We start from the raw sequence: 16,244 nt of genomic DNA on the forward strand, positions 1-16,244 counted from the left end.
AAAGATTTGGCAACAGTTGTTACAGAATGATTAGTTTTTGTGGTCCAAAGAAGCGGAGAATAACGAGATGCGCTGGAGAAACTGAGTTCAATTGAATTCATTAAATTATATTATGCACCAATTTGAATGGGCGTTTTTTACACAAATGCAAATTCGAATACCTTACCTAACAGTAGTACGTTGATTTTTGACGCCACTGTTGTCTTCATGTTAACATTTTGTGTGAGTGGCATGCCAGTACCATGTAAAACAGATTGACACTCCTATGAATAGAAACATTAAAGAAAGAAGAAGAACGTGTGAGGGGAAGTAATTACTGTTTTCAAATTTTACAATTATTAAATAACTAAATAATTCTGGTCAAAGAGTTTATAAGAAATTGTTATTTTGAGTTGGCAATTATCTGATGAACACAAAAGATTCATTTAACATTTGAGGCGAAAGCATTTATAAGCGATTGTATGTGCATATTAGAGTTTTATATATGTGTATGTGTGCTCATAGAAATATACGTACATACGCACATATTTTCCATAGATCCGACTTTCGCATCAATTAATCAGAGTGTTAAGACAGACTGAAGTTCTAGCTTAAGATATGACTGGGGCTTAATTCATGATGAAATAAAACCAACCATATTATTGCTGTACAAGAACATTAGCTTTAGACAATATCTGTATGTTTGTTGCAAATGATTATATGTAAATAAACTGGGTTGCATACTTTAATAGGTGGTGAATTTGAATAAAAATCGCCAACAGAGCGGTATATTTGGAACATGAACACCGCAGAAGTCAACCAAAGCGATCAGCCGCATAGGAACAATGGATGTAAGTACATATGTACGTGCAAACCAAATTGGATAATTAATGAATTTTCGTTTTATTAGCCCAATATGAAGATTATGTTCTTCATGTACACATGCCAAACAAGAGTTTTAAATCCATAGCCTTTCATAAAACCGAAACGGTATTCCACATCATCCGGAAAACAGTTGAAGAGTTTGGCAAGGACGGACAACCGCCGCCGAGCATTCAGCGTTACGCATGTCGAATGTTGAATGTCATAACCAAAGAAGTATGTCTTCCAAATAATGCACTATTACTACTTGAATAACCCAAATAATATTTAACAGGTACTATGGTTAGCTAGGACGACGTCAATGGAAAAGGTTTTGTCTCACATACTATCACCCGGGTGCTCGAATGTAGATTGTCCAAACAACGACCCTATAAAAGCAGATCAAGCTGAAGGCAAAGACCCGCATCATGGGCGGCGATCCGTTGTCACAGGTGTCTGGCGTGTGGAGTTGCGCGTGCGATATGTGCCCCACAAGATTCAAGACTTATTCGACGAAGACAAAACTACTTGCTTTTATTATTTTGATCAGGTAATACTGCTGTTAAATATATTTCGATAACATTTAACCCCGAATGTGTACGGTTGCAGGTAAAGGACGATTATATCCAATCAAATATATCGTCCGTGGATGCTGATATAGCAGTTCAACTATGCTGTTTGGGTATACGGCATTACTTCAAAAACATAACGTTGAAAGCTCCAGATAAGAAGCAACACATCGATTACATTGAAAAGGAAATTGGGTTTAAATGTTTTATTCCTCAATCTGTGATAAGCACAACAAAGCCAAAGAATCTGAAGAAAATGATACAGGTCGGATACAAAAAGGTCTACAATTACAATGACATCGAGTACTTGACAAAGTATGTATTCTTGTGCTAAACTTTAGTAGAAAGGTGCTTAACTCAAAAATATTTTATACAGGTTTTTTGATCTTCTCAAAAGCTTTTATTTAACCGATTTCGAACAATTTTCTGTAACCTTAAGCTCGGCTTGGAATATATCCGGAATCCTGCATGTTGGTCCGCACATTGGTAAGAATTTTGAATACCCCCCTTTTTTTTGTAAATCCTATTTGTATTTTATTTATTTATTTTAGGAATCTCTTACCAGACACATCCGCAAGCAAGTTTAAGGAATGTAGCACAGTTTAAAGATGTCGTTTCCATTAAAACCTGCGCTCTTCCAAAAGAAAAAGCATCCAATGAACTTGAGTTACAGAATTTAAAATGCAATTGCCGAAAAATTAAAACTCAAATCAAAATTTCTGCATCTAATATAACGGAAGATTTGATTATAACATGCAATGGAGTAAATGTAAGCTTTACAATTCGCAGGTTTTCAATTCATATGATAATTGTCTATTATTTTCAGACCGCTGAAAGTATTGCCGATCTTATTGATGGTTATTGCAGGCTTCTAACGAAAGATCTAGGATTTACAGTTTGGGAACGAGAAACGGACATGGGAGGAAATGTAAAAAACTCACCAAATGCACCTAACGCTTCGCAAGACGATCGAACTTCGTCGTCTCCGAATAAAAGTAAACCTATGCTCACGGATGATTATGCTGAAATCGGGTTATTAGAAGGGGAGGGTGATTACTCCACACCCACAGGTAAGCTATAGTTTAATATGTTTCTTTTTAACGTTTTAAAGCCCTTATTTTTATTTAGTGCGCAATTACGAGCTTGATCGATCTCAAATAGTTCTTAGTGCAAAAATTGGGGTCGGTCAATTTGGAGATGTTTATGTTGGAACATATACGGTTCCAATATCAGCTAAACCGAAAAGCAAAAGGAACGAGAGTTCTTCAAATAATATCGATGCCAAATATGATGTAATGCAAGTAGCCGTTAAGACATGTAAAGCAAACGAGAATCCAGAAAAGACAGAAAATTTTCTTGCCGAAGCATGTAAGTTAAACTAATACTCAATTTTTTACAGTCCGAATTCGTTTGCTTAATGAGTATAATTCATTGTGAAAAGGGTTTACAAATATGGTTTTATGTATAGCACGATCCAAATCTTAAGCTGAATTCCTGGCAATGTTATTGATCTTTGTTAATTTGGCTGGTTTCTCATTGCAGATATAATGCAGAAGTTCGATCATCCACATATTATTCGATTGATTGGTATTTGCAGTATAACGCCCATTTGGATAGTAATGGAATTAGCTAAGCTCGGTGAATTGCGTGCGTACTTAAAAGCCAACAGTGAGAGGTATGCTTCTGATTATTTACGCCACGTATCGACTTTTTTATGAATCGTTTTATTTCAAGATTAAGTCACGGAACTTTGCTTAAATATTGCTACCAACTGTCAACAGCGCTCAGCTATTTGGAATCTAAGAAATTCGTTCACAGAGATATTGCGGCGCGAAACGTTCTTGTGAGCACACCTACTTGTGTGAAGGTGCGAACCAATTATTGATGGAGTAGAGAATTTGCGCTTATATCTTTACCAATTTCAGCTGGCTGATTTTGGATTGTCGCGCTGGGTTTCTGACCAGTCCTATTATCACTCAACTCCCACAGGTTAGAAAAATATATCTAATCAACTGTTGAATATATTTTTAAAAAAATGAGATTTCAGTTGCACTACCCATTAAATGGATGTCCCCCGAGTCAATCAATTTTCGAAGATTCACTACAGCTAGTGATGTGTGGATGTTCGGTTGGTGAAAGAGAAAACAAAAAAAAAAAGTTTTCATTTACATTTATATGATCTCTGCGGATAGGTGTGTGCATCTGGGAGATACTTATGCTAGGTGTTAAACCATTTCAAGGCGTGAAAAACAGCGACGTCATCACAAAGCTGGAAAATGGGGAGAGATTGCCATTGCCACCAAACTGTCCGCCCAGACTATACTCACTAATGTCTCAGTGTTGGGCTTACGAACCGCTTAAAAGACCGAACTTTAAACGGATAAAGGAAACCCTTTAGTAAGTTTGTAGATTTATTATTGTTATATTATTATTATTGTTTGTTGGGATAATGTCTTCTAAAATATATATTTTTAGTGAAATTTTATTGGAAGACAGTATAAACTCATCTGAGACAATGAGAAGGGAGCACCGTCGACTTGCAGGTGTATCTTGGATTGGCACTGAAGACAGCGACATTCCTCCATTAAAGCCATCCCGAACAGTAAATGAAACTGGTAATATTCATAGACAGATCTTGGTATTGGATTATATGCTTATATTTATACTTGATTTTAGATATTCCAAGCATACTGAATACGCCAGAGGAAAACAGGACTGTACCCCAGACCTATATTATTGCCCAAAATCCGGCTGTGCTCGCCAGATTAATGATGGAGAATCAAAAGCGAGGCATAAATCCTGCAGCCTACACCACACCCGCTTCGGTATTTAATACTTTAGCCGTAGGAATAGATTCCAGTAAATCGAATCATTCGCTTAAAACTACTAAGCTTCCCGCAGCGGAGCTCCTAAAACTCGATCCTGTCGCTGATTCAGATAAACCTCAAATTCAATTTCCAATAACCAGCACCTCTTCTCAAAATCTTTATCCATCTTCATCACCTGTAATTAGTTCTTTCGACTCGACCTTTATGCCAGCATATTTACACCCTATGAATATTAGGCCTCAGCCGGTATCAGGATATGTGTCAGAGAACTTGCCACTGAAAAATAACTTTATAATAAGTGCACCAAACGCGGATGATTTCCACATGAATCAAGTGCAGATGGACAGCAAATCTGCCAACCCAACGGCAAGGGCCGCAGGTTATAGTTTGTATGGCAGTCTCGAAAGGCATCAACCACAAATGGATAAGCCGATGCACTCAAAGGGTGGAAGTCTGGAACGTCATCAATCATTAATGGCTGCGCAAAACATGATTTTTCATAAACACGGCACGAATTATTCAGAGCGTTCCAGGGGCATCGAACGCAAGAGTCAGTGTCATGCATATCGTCAACAAATGAAGACATCAACCGAATGCGAGTCTCTGCCCGAAGAAATCTACGACTTTGGTGGGGTTGGCCTTAAAACCTGTGTGTCTGTAAAAGAAAAAGCACATTCGGTCTCATTAATGAATGCATCCGCAATAAATCCGAATATAACGGGGCAAGAATACAAATGCCCCCAGAGCTCCGGCGGAAAGCAAAGCGGCTTATGCACCAAAACTTCATCAAACGACTTACAAGAAGTTCCACGAGAGTGGGAGCCGCAGTGGACAACGCTGTCTTACCCAGTTGAAGTTGATCTTAAGAGCGATAATTTGGAAGGAGCAGCTTGTATTCAAATAAATTCAGAAGTGGGAAATCAGGTTTGATTGGACAAGGTTTTATGCTGACACATGAACCAGACGCCGTTTGCCTTTTTAGTTTTTTGGTTCTATTATCTAATCGGTTATTTTTAAGTTATTTTGAATGCATAATAATTGATTCAAAGAGAGTAAATTGTAATAATAATTTACAGACCATTCCCAAACCAATTGGTGAACAATTGTGGCAACAACGCAAGGACAGCAATAGCGATGGTGAATGGCTGTATCAAGAAGAAATGGTCGTAAGTTTGAATTAAATAACTATTAAACTAGTCACTTAACTATGATTTTGCAGAGAAAAAGATCCAGTCCAATACCAGGTGGAGTTGAAACCGAGGTTTTGATAAAACATCAAAATTTTAAACCTGATTTGATTTCAGAAGGCACAATAGGCTTTCCTGCTGGTTCGAATTCCAACACAAGGCCAAAAATACCCGTCGCAAATGTATTTTCACTTAAGCTAAATAACTCTCCATCGGATCACACGGTGTCTTTGGCAGCAGAAGAAAGCTTAAGGTCTAGAATTGGCGAAAATCAAGATTCTACTCGACCAATAAATCGAACAAACGATGAGGTGTACTGTGCTACAACCGCAGTTGTAAAGTCAATAATGGTACTTTCTCAAGGCGTTGAAAAAGCGCACATTGATGGTTACTTGCATTTAGTCAAAAATGTCGGGGTCGAGCTAAGGAACCTACTCAAATCAGTAGATAATATATCAATACTGTTTCCGGCCCAAGCCTTGAAGTAATATATTCTGCTTGTTCAGATTTGAGTTTAATTTTTTAAAGATTTTTTGTTTTTCTTTTGCAGAGAGGTAGAGATGGCACACAAAGTTCTTTCCAAAGATATGCATGATTTAGTGTCAGCAATGCGGTTAGCACATCAATACAATGATACTACTCTGGATAATGAATATCGAAAGTAATTATATCATATTTTTAAGAATTGAATTTGTATATATTCCTATTTTCCTTTCTTGAAGGAGTATGCTGTCGGCTGCACACATCTTGGCCATGGATGCGAAGAATCTTTTCGATGTAGTTGATTCAATTAGGAATAGATATCAACCCATTCCGACGACAAACACAAACAAGCTTGCCAGAAGAGAATCAAGTAGTTCGTTAAACTGTGAATCCGCCCAATCGCCTCCCAATAATGGCTCGGCCGCATCACCTCTTTCTATTGCTGATGAACCGATTGCAAATCGTATTGCTGACATTAGTCTTTACGACAATGAGAACTTGCACCAAGGCTTAAATATGCAAAATTCACAAACCGCCGGTTGCAGTGGTATCGTTAGTGAAGCAAAAACTAAAGGGGCACTACATAGGGGAAATGATATTAGCCATGAGCCAACAGGAAATTCAAATGAGCCGTTAAAAATAATTGAAGACACATTAAATAATCCAGGCGAGCACATGTATTGTAATACATCCACCTTACATAGCCACGCATAAATCAAAAAGGTTCTATCCTATTTGTTCTTAAGATAGTATATGCTAACATTCTGTGTATATAACAAACCAAAATAAGTATGTAAATATGCAGGTGTTTTTTCACAAATACGAAATTCATCTCAAGAACTCATACATACATATATATTGCGTATTCATACAATATGACGAACACTCAACGTCGGCCGGCCGCAATGAAATGCATTATTAAATCGTCAAGTAGTCAAAATACTTTAAGAACTAAAACGTGTTTCTGTAATTGAAAAATAAATAAATAAATACGTAAAACATTCGTTTCGAGGATATCCGTTTAGATTCTTTTTACAGCATCTCAAGCACAACATTTACCACTGCGGTCATCAATGTTAAAAATTGAACTAACTACTCGTGCGCTGCTCGACTCTGGGTTTGCACAATATTTTAACTAGCTGCTGGACTGCCGATGTTGCAAAAAAATTGCCTTGGTTGGGCTGTTATTGGGGGTGCTTCACATGTAGGCCAATCATTATCGTGGCCATGCGGTCAATGGTGGATCCAGAGCTGTAGCTAAACTCTCATCTGCAGCCAAATGCAATGAATGATGAGCTAATTCTTCTCTTTTGAGAATTGGAATGCTGCACACAGACTGGCTCCGCGCCAAATAAGGAAGATCACGATTGCGAGGTGCATTTGTCAGCCAATTTTAAGCTTCCGTCAGAATGTTATAAATTTACACAAAGCCATAAAACTCTTAGTCAGGGTATAAGAAACTAGTTGACTAGAAATAAGCTATTACAATATTATAACAAGTTAAACAGACTTTTTTTAATTTTAAAAATTTATAAAAATTGGTTTAAAAAATTAAGCATATCTTTTTTAGGTAAACATTTGAAAATATATAATATATGTAAAAAGCTTTCAATGCAAATAGTTTTTTTTTTTTAACTAACAGAAAGCTGTGTGAAAAAAACTATAAAACAACCAAATTTTGTACACAATAATGAGTACGCGTGCACTTAAATATTATCATAATAAATCTAAAAGCAGCTGGGCATTTAGGAATATATTGTCCGTTCAATCCACTCCTCCAAAGTAAATGTCGCAGTTTCGTTTTTCGCGGCGTCTCTTTCTTTAAATATTTCTGCAATTAAATATGTTAGAAGCTCTTCAACAATTTTAACTCCTTAAATTACCAATATATGTTTTGATTTTCACGGCACACATTAGAAAATCATCAAAGGCGATTTTTCCGTCTCTCGAACCATATCGATGCCCCAAGGCATTAAGAACATGGTTGTTTAAATGGTAACCTGCCGAGTTGAGTGCTTCACGCAGCTGGAAGCCCGATATTCTGCCCGAATTTTCGGTATCGTATGTTTTGAAAATAGCTTTCCACTTTGCGATATCTGTAAGCAATGCTTCAAACTCTTCAAAACCTAGTTTTCCAGATTTATCTGCATCTAACATTGCCACCATAGAACGGCAAACATCTTTGGAAAAGCCATGAGTCTCGTCGACAATAGCTAAAAAAAAGGTAAACAAGTTATAAAGAAGTAAAGGAATAAGTAAAAGCATAAAAAAGTATAAGTATGAGTATAAGTTATATAAAGTAGTTTTGTGATAACAATTTAAGATAATTTAAAGAGCAGAATAATTATTGATAACAGCTTAAAAATTAACTAATAATATAGAATTACCTGTTGGACCTTCATCTATCAACCTTTTGTTAGACTGATCATTCATTCCCAGATGTTCTTCAAAGGGAGTACCTTTAAGGAATGGTCCACATATCAAGGACAGTATTCCACAAGCATTGCCGGAATCTCCTGCAGGGTCTGCCTGACTTTCAAATGCATTGTTATTTGAGATTCGGTTATACATAACAGGCTTTGGTAGATCTAAAATATTGACAGCGAAATAAGATATTTCGTAAATATTAAAGAACATATTTGTGCAGTCAACTCACCATCCCGCATCGAGTGGTCCAAAATAAGTTTAAGCTCCATCCAATCTACTTCCATATCCTTGCCGGCAATGCTGTCAAACAATCGCTTCAGGCTGTCTTTTTGTGGATCTACGGGCTTCGGTGTCGGGAAACCTGGTATTACCTTGAGAACAAACAATTTTTACTAAATACTGGTTTTTGTTTTAGGGAATATCGACTTACATCGTCCGATTTGTCTCCGTACCCAACGTGATCATCATTTTCTCTGTATTAAAGTGAAAAATTATTTGACTGATGAGTATGCGAGAAAAATGAATTTCCAAATTTATGTAAATGTTTTGCTACAGTATTATACATTTTAAAGGTTTTGAGTATACCCTAGGCAGGGAAATGCAATTAAATTAAGTAAAATATAAAATACCAAAAAAATATTCTTTTGTTTAAAAAACTAATTAAATGCATTAAGTATTCTAATTTTAAATTATTAGTGTGGCGATGTATATAAAGAAAAAATGTATAAAAATGAAATAAAAAAAAAAACATCTAATTATTTTGTACAATGTATTTATTTGAAAAATCTTACATTTGGAATTACGTTATACATAATACATTATTGCACATTGAGCTAATAGAAAAAATATTAATTCTCAAGCGTTTTAATACTAGTTGAACTAGAAAATTGATTTTTAAAATTTGAAATTAAAAAAAAAACCTTGCCTACAAAAAATGTTTAACATTCCCTTTCTAGGAGCATAAATCTATAAAAAATACGTTTGGACGGAAAGATATTGCAAACTGCATTTAATAATAGACGTATTAGTAAAACAATCTAAGTAAACCTAGCTCTTAAAACTTTCTAAATTAAACAACAATAATACGTTAATTTATTTGCAGCATTGATTATTTATGTTGTTAGTAATACAAGCAAATACTAAAAGTTATATTTTGTTAAGAAGAAATTAATAGCCGGAATAGTTTTTTCGAGCTGCAAATATTACCAAGCAAAATGTGTTCTAGCCAAAGCGCTTTTCTAGCCCCTCAACGCGTTTTCCTACATTTTATTAGTATTACACTTTTGCCCGACAATTGTACACACATCAAGGATCATACATGCATATAGAGACGAAATATGTTGTCATATACCCACCCCTTGCAAATTGCATTTCGTTTAAAGGACTGTATAGAAAATTAAATCTGCTGCTGAATTACATCTAATATACAAACTCTTCTGCATTTGCATTGTATACGCACTCCATATTATTTTGAGTTTCGGAGAAGACTCGAATGATGAATTCGCCTTCCTCATTTGGATCAAAAGTCGAGGGCACAATGAGATAGTGACCCGGAGGTAAGTTAAATCGAGCGCATACCTATTAGGAAAAAGGATAACTTAATGCGTTTGAGTTAAAAGGTTTGTCACCAACATACCTCCCGAGTATTGATAAAGTGTGGTGAACGTCCAACTGAAGATTTGTACTTAAAGAAATTGAGTCCTTGTGGACGGGTTTCCAGATCACGTTCGGTTAAGCTGTAAATAGCGAAACCAATTGTAAGGCACTCCATTCCCATATTACGCTTGGATCTACGATTCTTCTGCATTAAAGCCACAATGACTGTGCAGTTGCCCTCCTCATCCTCTTCGTCGGGATCAACCAGGGATATTATATACTGAGGATTGTGCCAAAATGTGTCCAAGAAGTTGCGACAACCACCTGCTGTTACGCCGGGAGTCCATTCGCCCTCGTACATTGACATCTCCCATTTACGTTTTCCGCTTTGCTGATTATCCTCGGAGTTTTTAATGAAAGATTCTGGCGACAAATTGCAAAGTTCAACGCGATCAAAATGTGTCAGAAAATCTTGGAATGACATCCAAAATTCGCCGTCCCTATCGAATGTTAGGCCAATTTCCTGTTTCTGTTCTTCAGGTATATATCGCCACTCGGGCGAGCTATCGCTCCATGGACCATTCCACTCTGCCTCATTTCCCCACGGATTTCGCATGCGAATCATGGGGATCTTGCCCTGCCGATTTGGTGTCACAATATCAATGAGGCACACCTGTAAATATAAAAATTGTAAATTATATTCCCCACACAAAGTCAACTACCCAACCTTGGTAATGGAGTAGGCATGTCCTCGAATCAATCCCTGTGGGGTTTCGGCTTCCAGCACGTTGGGATCTGCTTCGATGGAGCATCCCATCATGGAGTTACGCTCTGCGGCTTTCTGCAGAATGCTAAAAAGATTGGCTGGTGCTTCCTTAAGATCATACCACTCGCTGACACCACCCGTAAAATCTTCCATCGCCTCGCATGTGGTGCCGCCCTTGAGGGCTTCATACGATCCGTGAAGTCTAAAGAATAATACTAATGAGTACAACGTTACAGCACGCTTAGGTTAATATTCATACTTCGCATATGCCTTCTCCAAGAGTGCACTCCAGAATTCGTTTTTCTCAGCCGAATGCATATACAATAGCTCTCCACGATACGTTGGCAAACGGTCATCAATAACCACGTCAACCCATTTACCTGTTCAAATTAAAAAGGAGGCATGTATTATATATGTTTTTAATTGTAAGCCTAAAATCATCTAAAAGAACATCCTGCCCGAGTATCAATACTTTCCAAATTATACAAATTCAACAATGCTGCTTCAAATCCAGCAAATTATGCCGGACTGGGACGGAAAGACGCATCTTCGCAGGATTTTTGACCTTCGAAAGTTCGCCAGTATCTCGTTGAAAACCTTTTGAATGGTAGCAGACATTGAGAAAGGGAAAAGGATCTTTGAGGTCAGAGACCTTGAAAGTCAGAGACTAGTTTGCATAGAGAAAGGCAGACAAACATTTGGCTGTTATTCTTACATTCTCTTCAAAAAGAATGCTGTATACGGTACATATAATCTTAAGGCATAGTAATAGATAAAATAAAATTAAAAATTAATTCAAATCATTACCATATTGCCAAAAGCGAAAGTGGAATATTCCAGCATAGTTCTCTTCGAAGCTTTGTTCCGGGGGAATCACCCGAAAGAACAGAGACGATTCATGTGTCAGGTTTGCGGTGGCAGCCAAAAGCCAACAATCGCCAAGTTCGCCCTGTTGCACATCAAATCTGGAATAGCCTTCGACGAAAAATTGAGGATTGTCAACGATTTCCTGAAAGAAAACGCAACAAATAAAATGAGATATCAAAAAACTCTAAATAAACCTTGGCTTCATGATTTCCTAGTTTCATTCGAATTTTTGTATTAATAATTGTGTGAAAATTCCCCGAAAAATAATGTGTTGCAGAAAAATGTTGTCAATAGATGAAGAAAAATCATTCCTGGGGATTTAAGTCATGACATTTCTGGATGCTTGGCTCGAAACCGATTTGGACTGATCCTCAAGAGCTGTAAAATTAAAGAGAACCAACAGGAAATTTGACGATTGAAGCTGATGGAGGCAATTCCTCGAGGATTGAGGCAAGCAGTTCAGATATATAGGCTAAATCTGAGTGTATCCCCTGTAGCATTGTTGTCTGGAAAGGCTTTTTGCGGCACGCCGAAGATGAAATACCCTTTCCTAAATATAGCTAACGATCAGACAGACGCAAATCTAATCAAGAATTATTACACATCTATACAGGAAACTTAGACAGAGCTTAATTTGTAAGGCGCTTCAGTTATCTATTTTAAAGTTTGTTTGTTTTTATCGTCATTTAATCATTAGCATGTGCACAAATATTTAAAAAGCTGCATAGACCCAAAGTCTTGAGACTTACATGAGGGCGGAGCCATTCTATATAGCGGTCGGGTCGGCGTGAGAACATGAGGGACTCATTGCTGGCCGGAAAGAGTGCGTCCTCGAATAGTGATCCGTTCGTCAAACAATTATTCCTAAGTGTTTCATAATCCTGCACCTCCGAGTGCGGTCCAAGATTCGAGTTGTTTTCGCCCAGCTAGAAAAATAAAAATTTTATTAGGCTATTCTTAGAATTTTTTTTAATATTTGTATTCTTTGAATAAGAAATTATTTTTACATATCTGACGGGATTTACAAATTCTGCACAATGGTAGACCAAAAGCAAGAAATAGGGCTCTAGTCGGGAGTGCCAGACTAGTAGATACCCTGAACTATTTCCTAAAAAACTGAAGCTGAATATTTACAGAGCTTTTGAAGAGATAAAAGACAAATCTATCGATTTTATTGAAAGGAAACACGTTATGAATGATTTGACAGATCAACTGGGCTTTACTCGGATATTGATGGGGATCTAGAATATATCTACCTCATGAGGTTGGAAATGTTCCATTCTGCCTCTCACATACATTTACGAAAAACCACCTAACTCTTTTAAGCTATAAAAAAAAGGCTCAGATAATAATTAATTATACATACATATTGTCAAATATAGATATTTTACAAACATAGACGTAATATTCTATATATTTAAACGACAAACACATGTTTTGTGAGACAGGAAGAGGTCTTAACGTTCGTTACAACAACAATAACAATAACAATACACAGATACTTCCTTCAGCAAGTTTTCCCGAAGAATATTTATAATTAAAAAACACGCTATTGTAATTGAATGCAATATTTTGCATAATAAGTATTGTTCCCAACTTTTGTTGTTAAACAGAAAGTAATTATATAAAAAACAAGAAACTTTTAGATATAGGATGAGGAATGTTTGATATATTTTTAGACAGATTAAATTAAGATAACTTCAGTCAAAAGAAAATCCCAAATTGGCAACATTAATAAATTGATAAATTATACGAAATTTAAATACAGAGAAAGTATTAGGTAACAAAACTCGAATGTACTTGGAAGAATTTAGAAAAACTCAATGAAAGCCTAGGCTTTATAAAGAGGAGCGCGTCATACCAAGTTATTTATCTGCCGCATTCATGTGATCTATTCGAGAACTCTTTTTCCGATTAAATCTCAAATTACGTAGTTTACAACGGATTGCCATAGTACGTATTTATAAGACCGAAACCGGTTAATATAAATTAATTAGCGCTCTAGAGTATTCAAGTTGTGAAGGGGCAGCTTATGCCAGATTTCGCGTACAGCTTCCTAGATCTTTCGGTTGGGTCTGTTCGTTGACCATTTATCAAAGTCTGTTTTATATAAGAAAAATATCTGATCTTTTCCGTGCTGGCCGGGTCCAAGTTTTTTGCTTTGACACCTACATTTACTTTCCATTTGCTTTCATAAAAAAATTTTTAAACAATAGAGATTAATAGAACCTAAGTCAGATTCCTAGCTGTTACGATTTGGGCTGTGCGATTCGGTATATACGTATTATATTTATATATTTAGTTCTCACAACGAATTACTTTCCATTTATATAAATTTAAAATAATGTCTTGCTGTAAACTTAGGATGAAATAACATTCAGAGCGTAATAGAAATTAGGAAATTATGCCTTCGATAATGTATACAAAACACGAACACATAGATAGAATGTAGTAGGACAATGTTTTGGAGTTGCAAAGGACACCGTCAACTAAATTACTTACGTTACAATAAAGGGCAGCTTCATTATGCAAGGGTTGCTAAGTTTTAAATTATCGTTTGATCGAAACGTAATTAGCAGAAATATTAAAAGTGTATATGAGATATGAGTTATGAATTCATGCAAGTTCAACTGCTTTTCCTTTTAATATTGTAATAATTATAATTGGAATTTCTTTTTGATCACTTACAACTCGCATATTCTTAATGCTTGGTAGAACTCGCTTGGTATCCGCCTCCTTCTTTATAAATATTTCGTTAATCACAGATCCAACCACATCTTTGGCGGCGCCCATCGCAGCCTCGCCAGCGGCATTGAGGAACTCTTGGCCGGCTTGTTTCAGAAAACCCTTAAGTTCATCCATCCTGGAAAGAGAACATCAAATTAGAAGTAAAATAGCGTCGAAATCCGGGCTTTTGAGCAGAATTCATATTGCAAATCATATGGATGAGAGTAAGCCAAAGCAGTTTCCTGTAGTGGGAGCGAGATAAAAGACAGCGATGCCGTTCTACCACACAAATCTTATGTATTTCTTACTCTCTTGCTGTCTGAGCATGTGGGCGTGTCTCGAGCCCGAACAAAAACGAAGACGACTGTGGACCTGATAACAAAATATTGCATGGTCCCATTCTTTTACTCTATATGTTCTTTGGTTAGTGCTTGAACCCATTGAAAATGAGTGAAAGGAGGCAGAAGGACCACATTAAGTATATTATTACTCTTGGTCAGCATCAAAAGGCGAGACGAGTAGGCGAGTAGCTCCCGACCAGAGCCTCTCACTTGTTTTTCATTTTATTACTCATGCGTGTTTCAAGGATTAACTAACTAGTAAGTAAGTCCCATTGCATGACTTGAAGTAATTATCATATTATCCTATTAATATATATACTTACATATATCCGTAGGATAATACAAAGAATAATTTCCCTTGGGATGAATTAGAACTGGATACAGATTCCCTCGCTAACAATTTGTTATAATATTCCACTAGAAAGGTAGCCTTACGCTAAGAAATATTATTTGTAGCAACTATTTTCTTTTCAAAACATTCGACTGTGCTTCTTCTTTCATTTTAATTACACTATGAAAAATAATTAAACTTCGCTTATTACAAATTTGATACTTAATGAATTAGTTTCTTCCGATATTGGGGCATGTAGAAGGTATCAAAAAATAAATAAAATATTCTATGTATGCAGAGAACATTTTGCGTGCTTAGCTCATATTAGCTCAGAGACAGATTTTTGTTGCCAATTACATCTTTCATTATAATATCAATATTAATATTTAAAACAAGCTACACACATGATTCATAACAATTTTTGATTCACTTCTGAGCAGATGAACAATTGAAATGTTCATACATTCATTCATATATTCATTCATACAATATTCACATTCCTTCTTATTCTGCCTGACCCACCCAAACATATTTAATGTTTCATTCGCATGAACATACACACATATATACAATATAACGGTGACATCATACATATGCACGTGCGTACAATTTTGGAACATTGTTAATGATAAAGCCGTTGGGTTTGAAAGCCTTTCTTTATAAAAATATATGTGTACCAAGCCATACAAATTTAAAAACTCATGTGTGTAATCTGTTTGACTTTTTTAATATATATGTGCATATTCAAAATCAAATATATATATAAACACATATTACATATGTTTGTTGCATACTTTATAGATTTCTATATTTTTAGCGAAATATTGATATTTCTATGCAATGACGAATCAGGTTTAATAACATAGTATCAAAATACGAATGTGTATATGTGTACATATATACTAAAAATATTAGGCATATTTATCCATATAATTATACAAGACAATCTATTTATAATATATGTATTTAAACACTGCCACTTAATTAAAACTCTTTCTTGGAACACACCTGTAGAATCTCACTTCCGGACCACAAACAAAAATACCAATGCACTCGTAGATATAAGTATTTACATGTATTTAACAAAAAATACTGTGTAGTTTCACACGTTAATTGCTCGTATTATTATTCGCTCAACAAACCTGTCTCTGACAGTTTCTCTTTTACAATGAACAAACAGCTATTCGAGCACTATGCCAAAAGACGTCAGCTGATTTATTGTTATCGAAAATAAATTCATTTGACGATAACTTAAATGAATCCAGAATCCCTGGTATTTCTG

General features: G+C 36.0%; 2 protein-coding genes across 6 annotated transcripts; one reads left to right on the forward strand and one right to left on the reverse strand.

The window, feature by feature from the left end:
• The first annotated feature begins 359 nt into the window (after positions 1-359).
• LOC115758079 (focal adhesion kinase 1) lies at positions 360-6,892 on the forward strand. 4 transcript variants are annotated; one of them, XM_030698603.1, is made up of 20 exons: positions 360-676; positions 732-830; positions 890-1,077; positions 1,136-1,390; positions 1,450-1,724; positions 1,786-1,895; positions 1,961-2,178; positions 2,236-2,479; positions 2,538-2,777; positions 2,952-3,084; positions 3,144-3,276; positions 3,335-3,398; positions 3,457-3,537; positions 3,602-3,806; positions 3,885-4,024; positions 4,086-5,161; positions 5,314-5,403; positions 5,457-5,908; positions 5,975-6,085; positions 6,147-6,892. In XM_030698603.1, exons 2-20 carry the CDS (start codon positions 779-781, stop codon positions 6,619-6,621), a joined length of 4,542 nt encoding a protein of 1,513 aa, XP_030554463.1. In that variant the 5' UTR covers positions 360-676; positions 732-778; the 3' UTR covers positions 6,622-6,892. The 4 variants fall into 4 exon arrangements, with proteins under 4 accessions (XP_030554463.1, XP_030554456.1, XP_030554473.1 ...); XM_030698613.1 differs by having other exon boundaries at positions 361-830; positions 5,457-5,481; positions 5,542-5,908; XM_030698596.1 differs by having other exon boundaries at positions 360-830.
• A 625-nt stretch (positions 6,893-7,517) lies between these two features.
• On the reverse strand, positions 7,518-16,126 carry LOC115759287 (calpain-A). 2 transcript variants are annotated; one of them, XM_030700192.1, is made up of 13 exons: positions 15,971-16,126; positions 14,252-14,426; positions 12,313-12,489; positions 11,504-11,705; positions 10,956-11,076; positions 10,658-10,898; positions 9,971-10,603; positions 9,794-9,912; positions 8,765-8,807; positions 8,564-8,705; positions 8,295-8,495; positions 7,791-8,120; positions 7,518-7,738 (listed from the first exon to the last, which is right to left on the reverse strand). In XM_030700192.1, the coding sequence occupies exons 2-13, from the start codon at positions 14,423-14,425 to the stop codon at positions 7,653-7,655; spliced, it is 2,469 nt and encodes an 822-aa protein (XP_030556052.1). In that variant the 5' UTR covers position 14,426; positions 15,971-16,126; the 3' UTR covers positions 7,518-7,652. The 2 variants fall into 2 exon arrangements, 1 of the variants encoding a protein (XP_030556052.1); XR_004017517.1 differs by lacking the exons at positions 7,518-7,738; positions 7,791-8,120; positions 8,295-8,495; positions 8,564-8,705 and having other exon boundaries at positions 9,690-9,912; positions 15,971-16,125.
• Between the last annotated feature and the right edge of the window lie 118 nt (positions 16,127-16,244).

This window comes from Drosophila novamexicana, unplaced genomic scaffold, assembly GCF_003285875.2.
Source record: "Drosophila novamexicana strain 15010-1031.04,08,12 unplaced genomic scaffold, DnovRS2.1 tig00000008-arrow-pilon, whole genome shotgun sequence".
In the NCBI taxonomy this organism is placed as follows: domain Eukaryota; kingdom Metazoa; phylum Arthropoda; class Insecta; order Diptera; family Drosophilidae; genus Drosophila; species Drosophila novamexicana.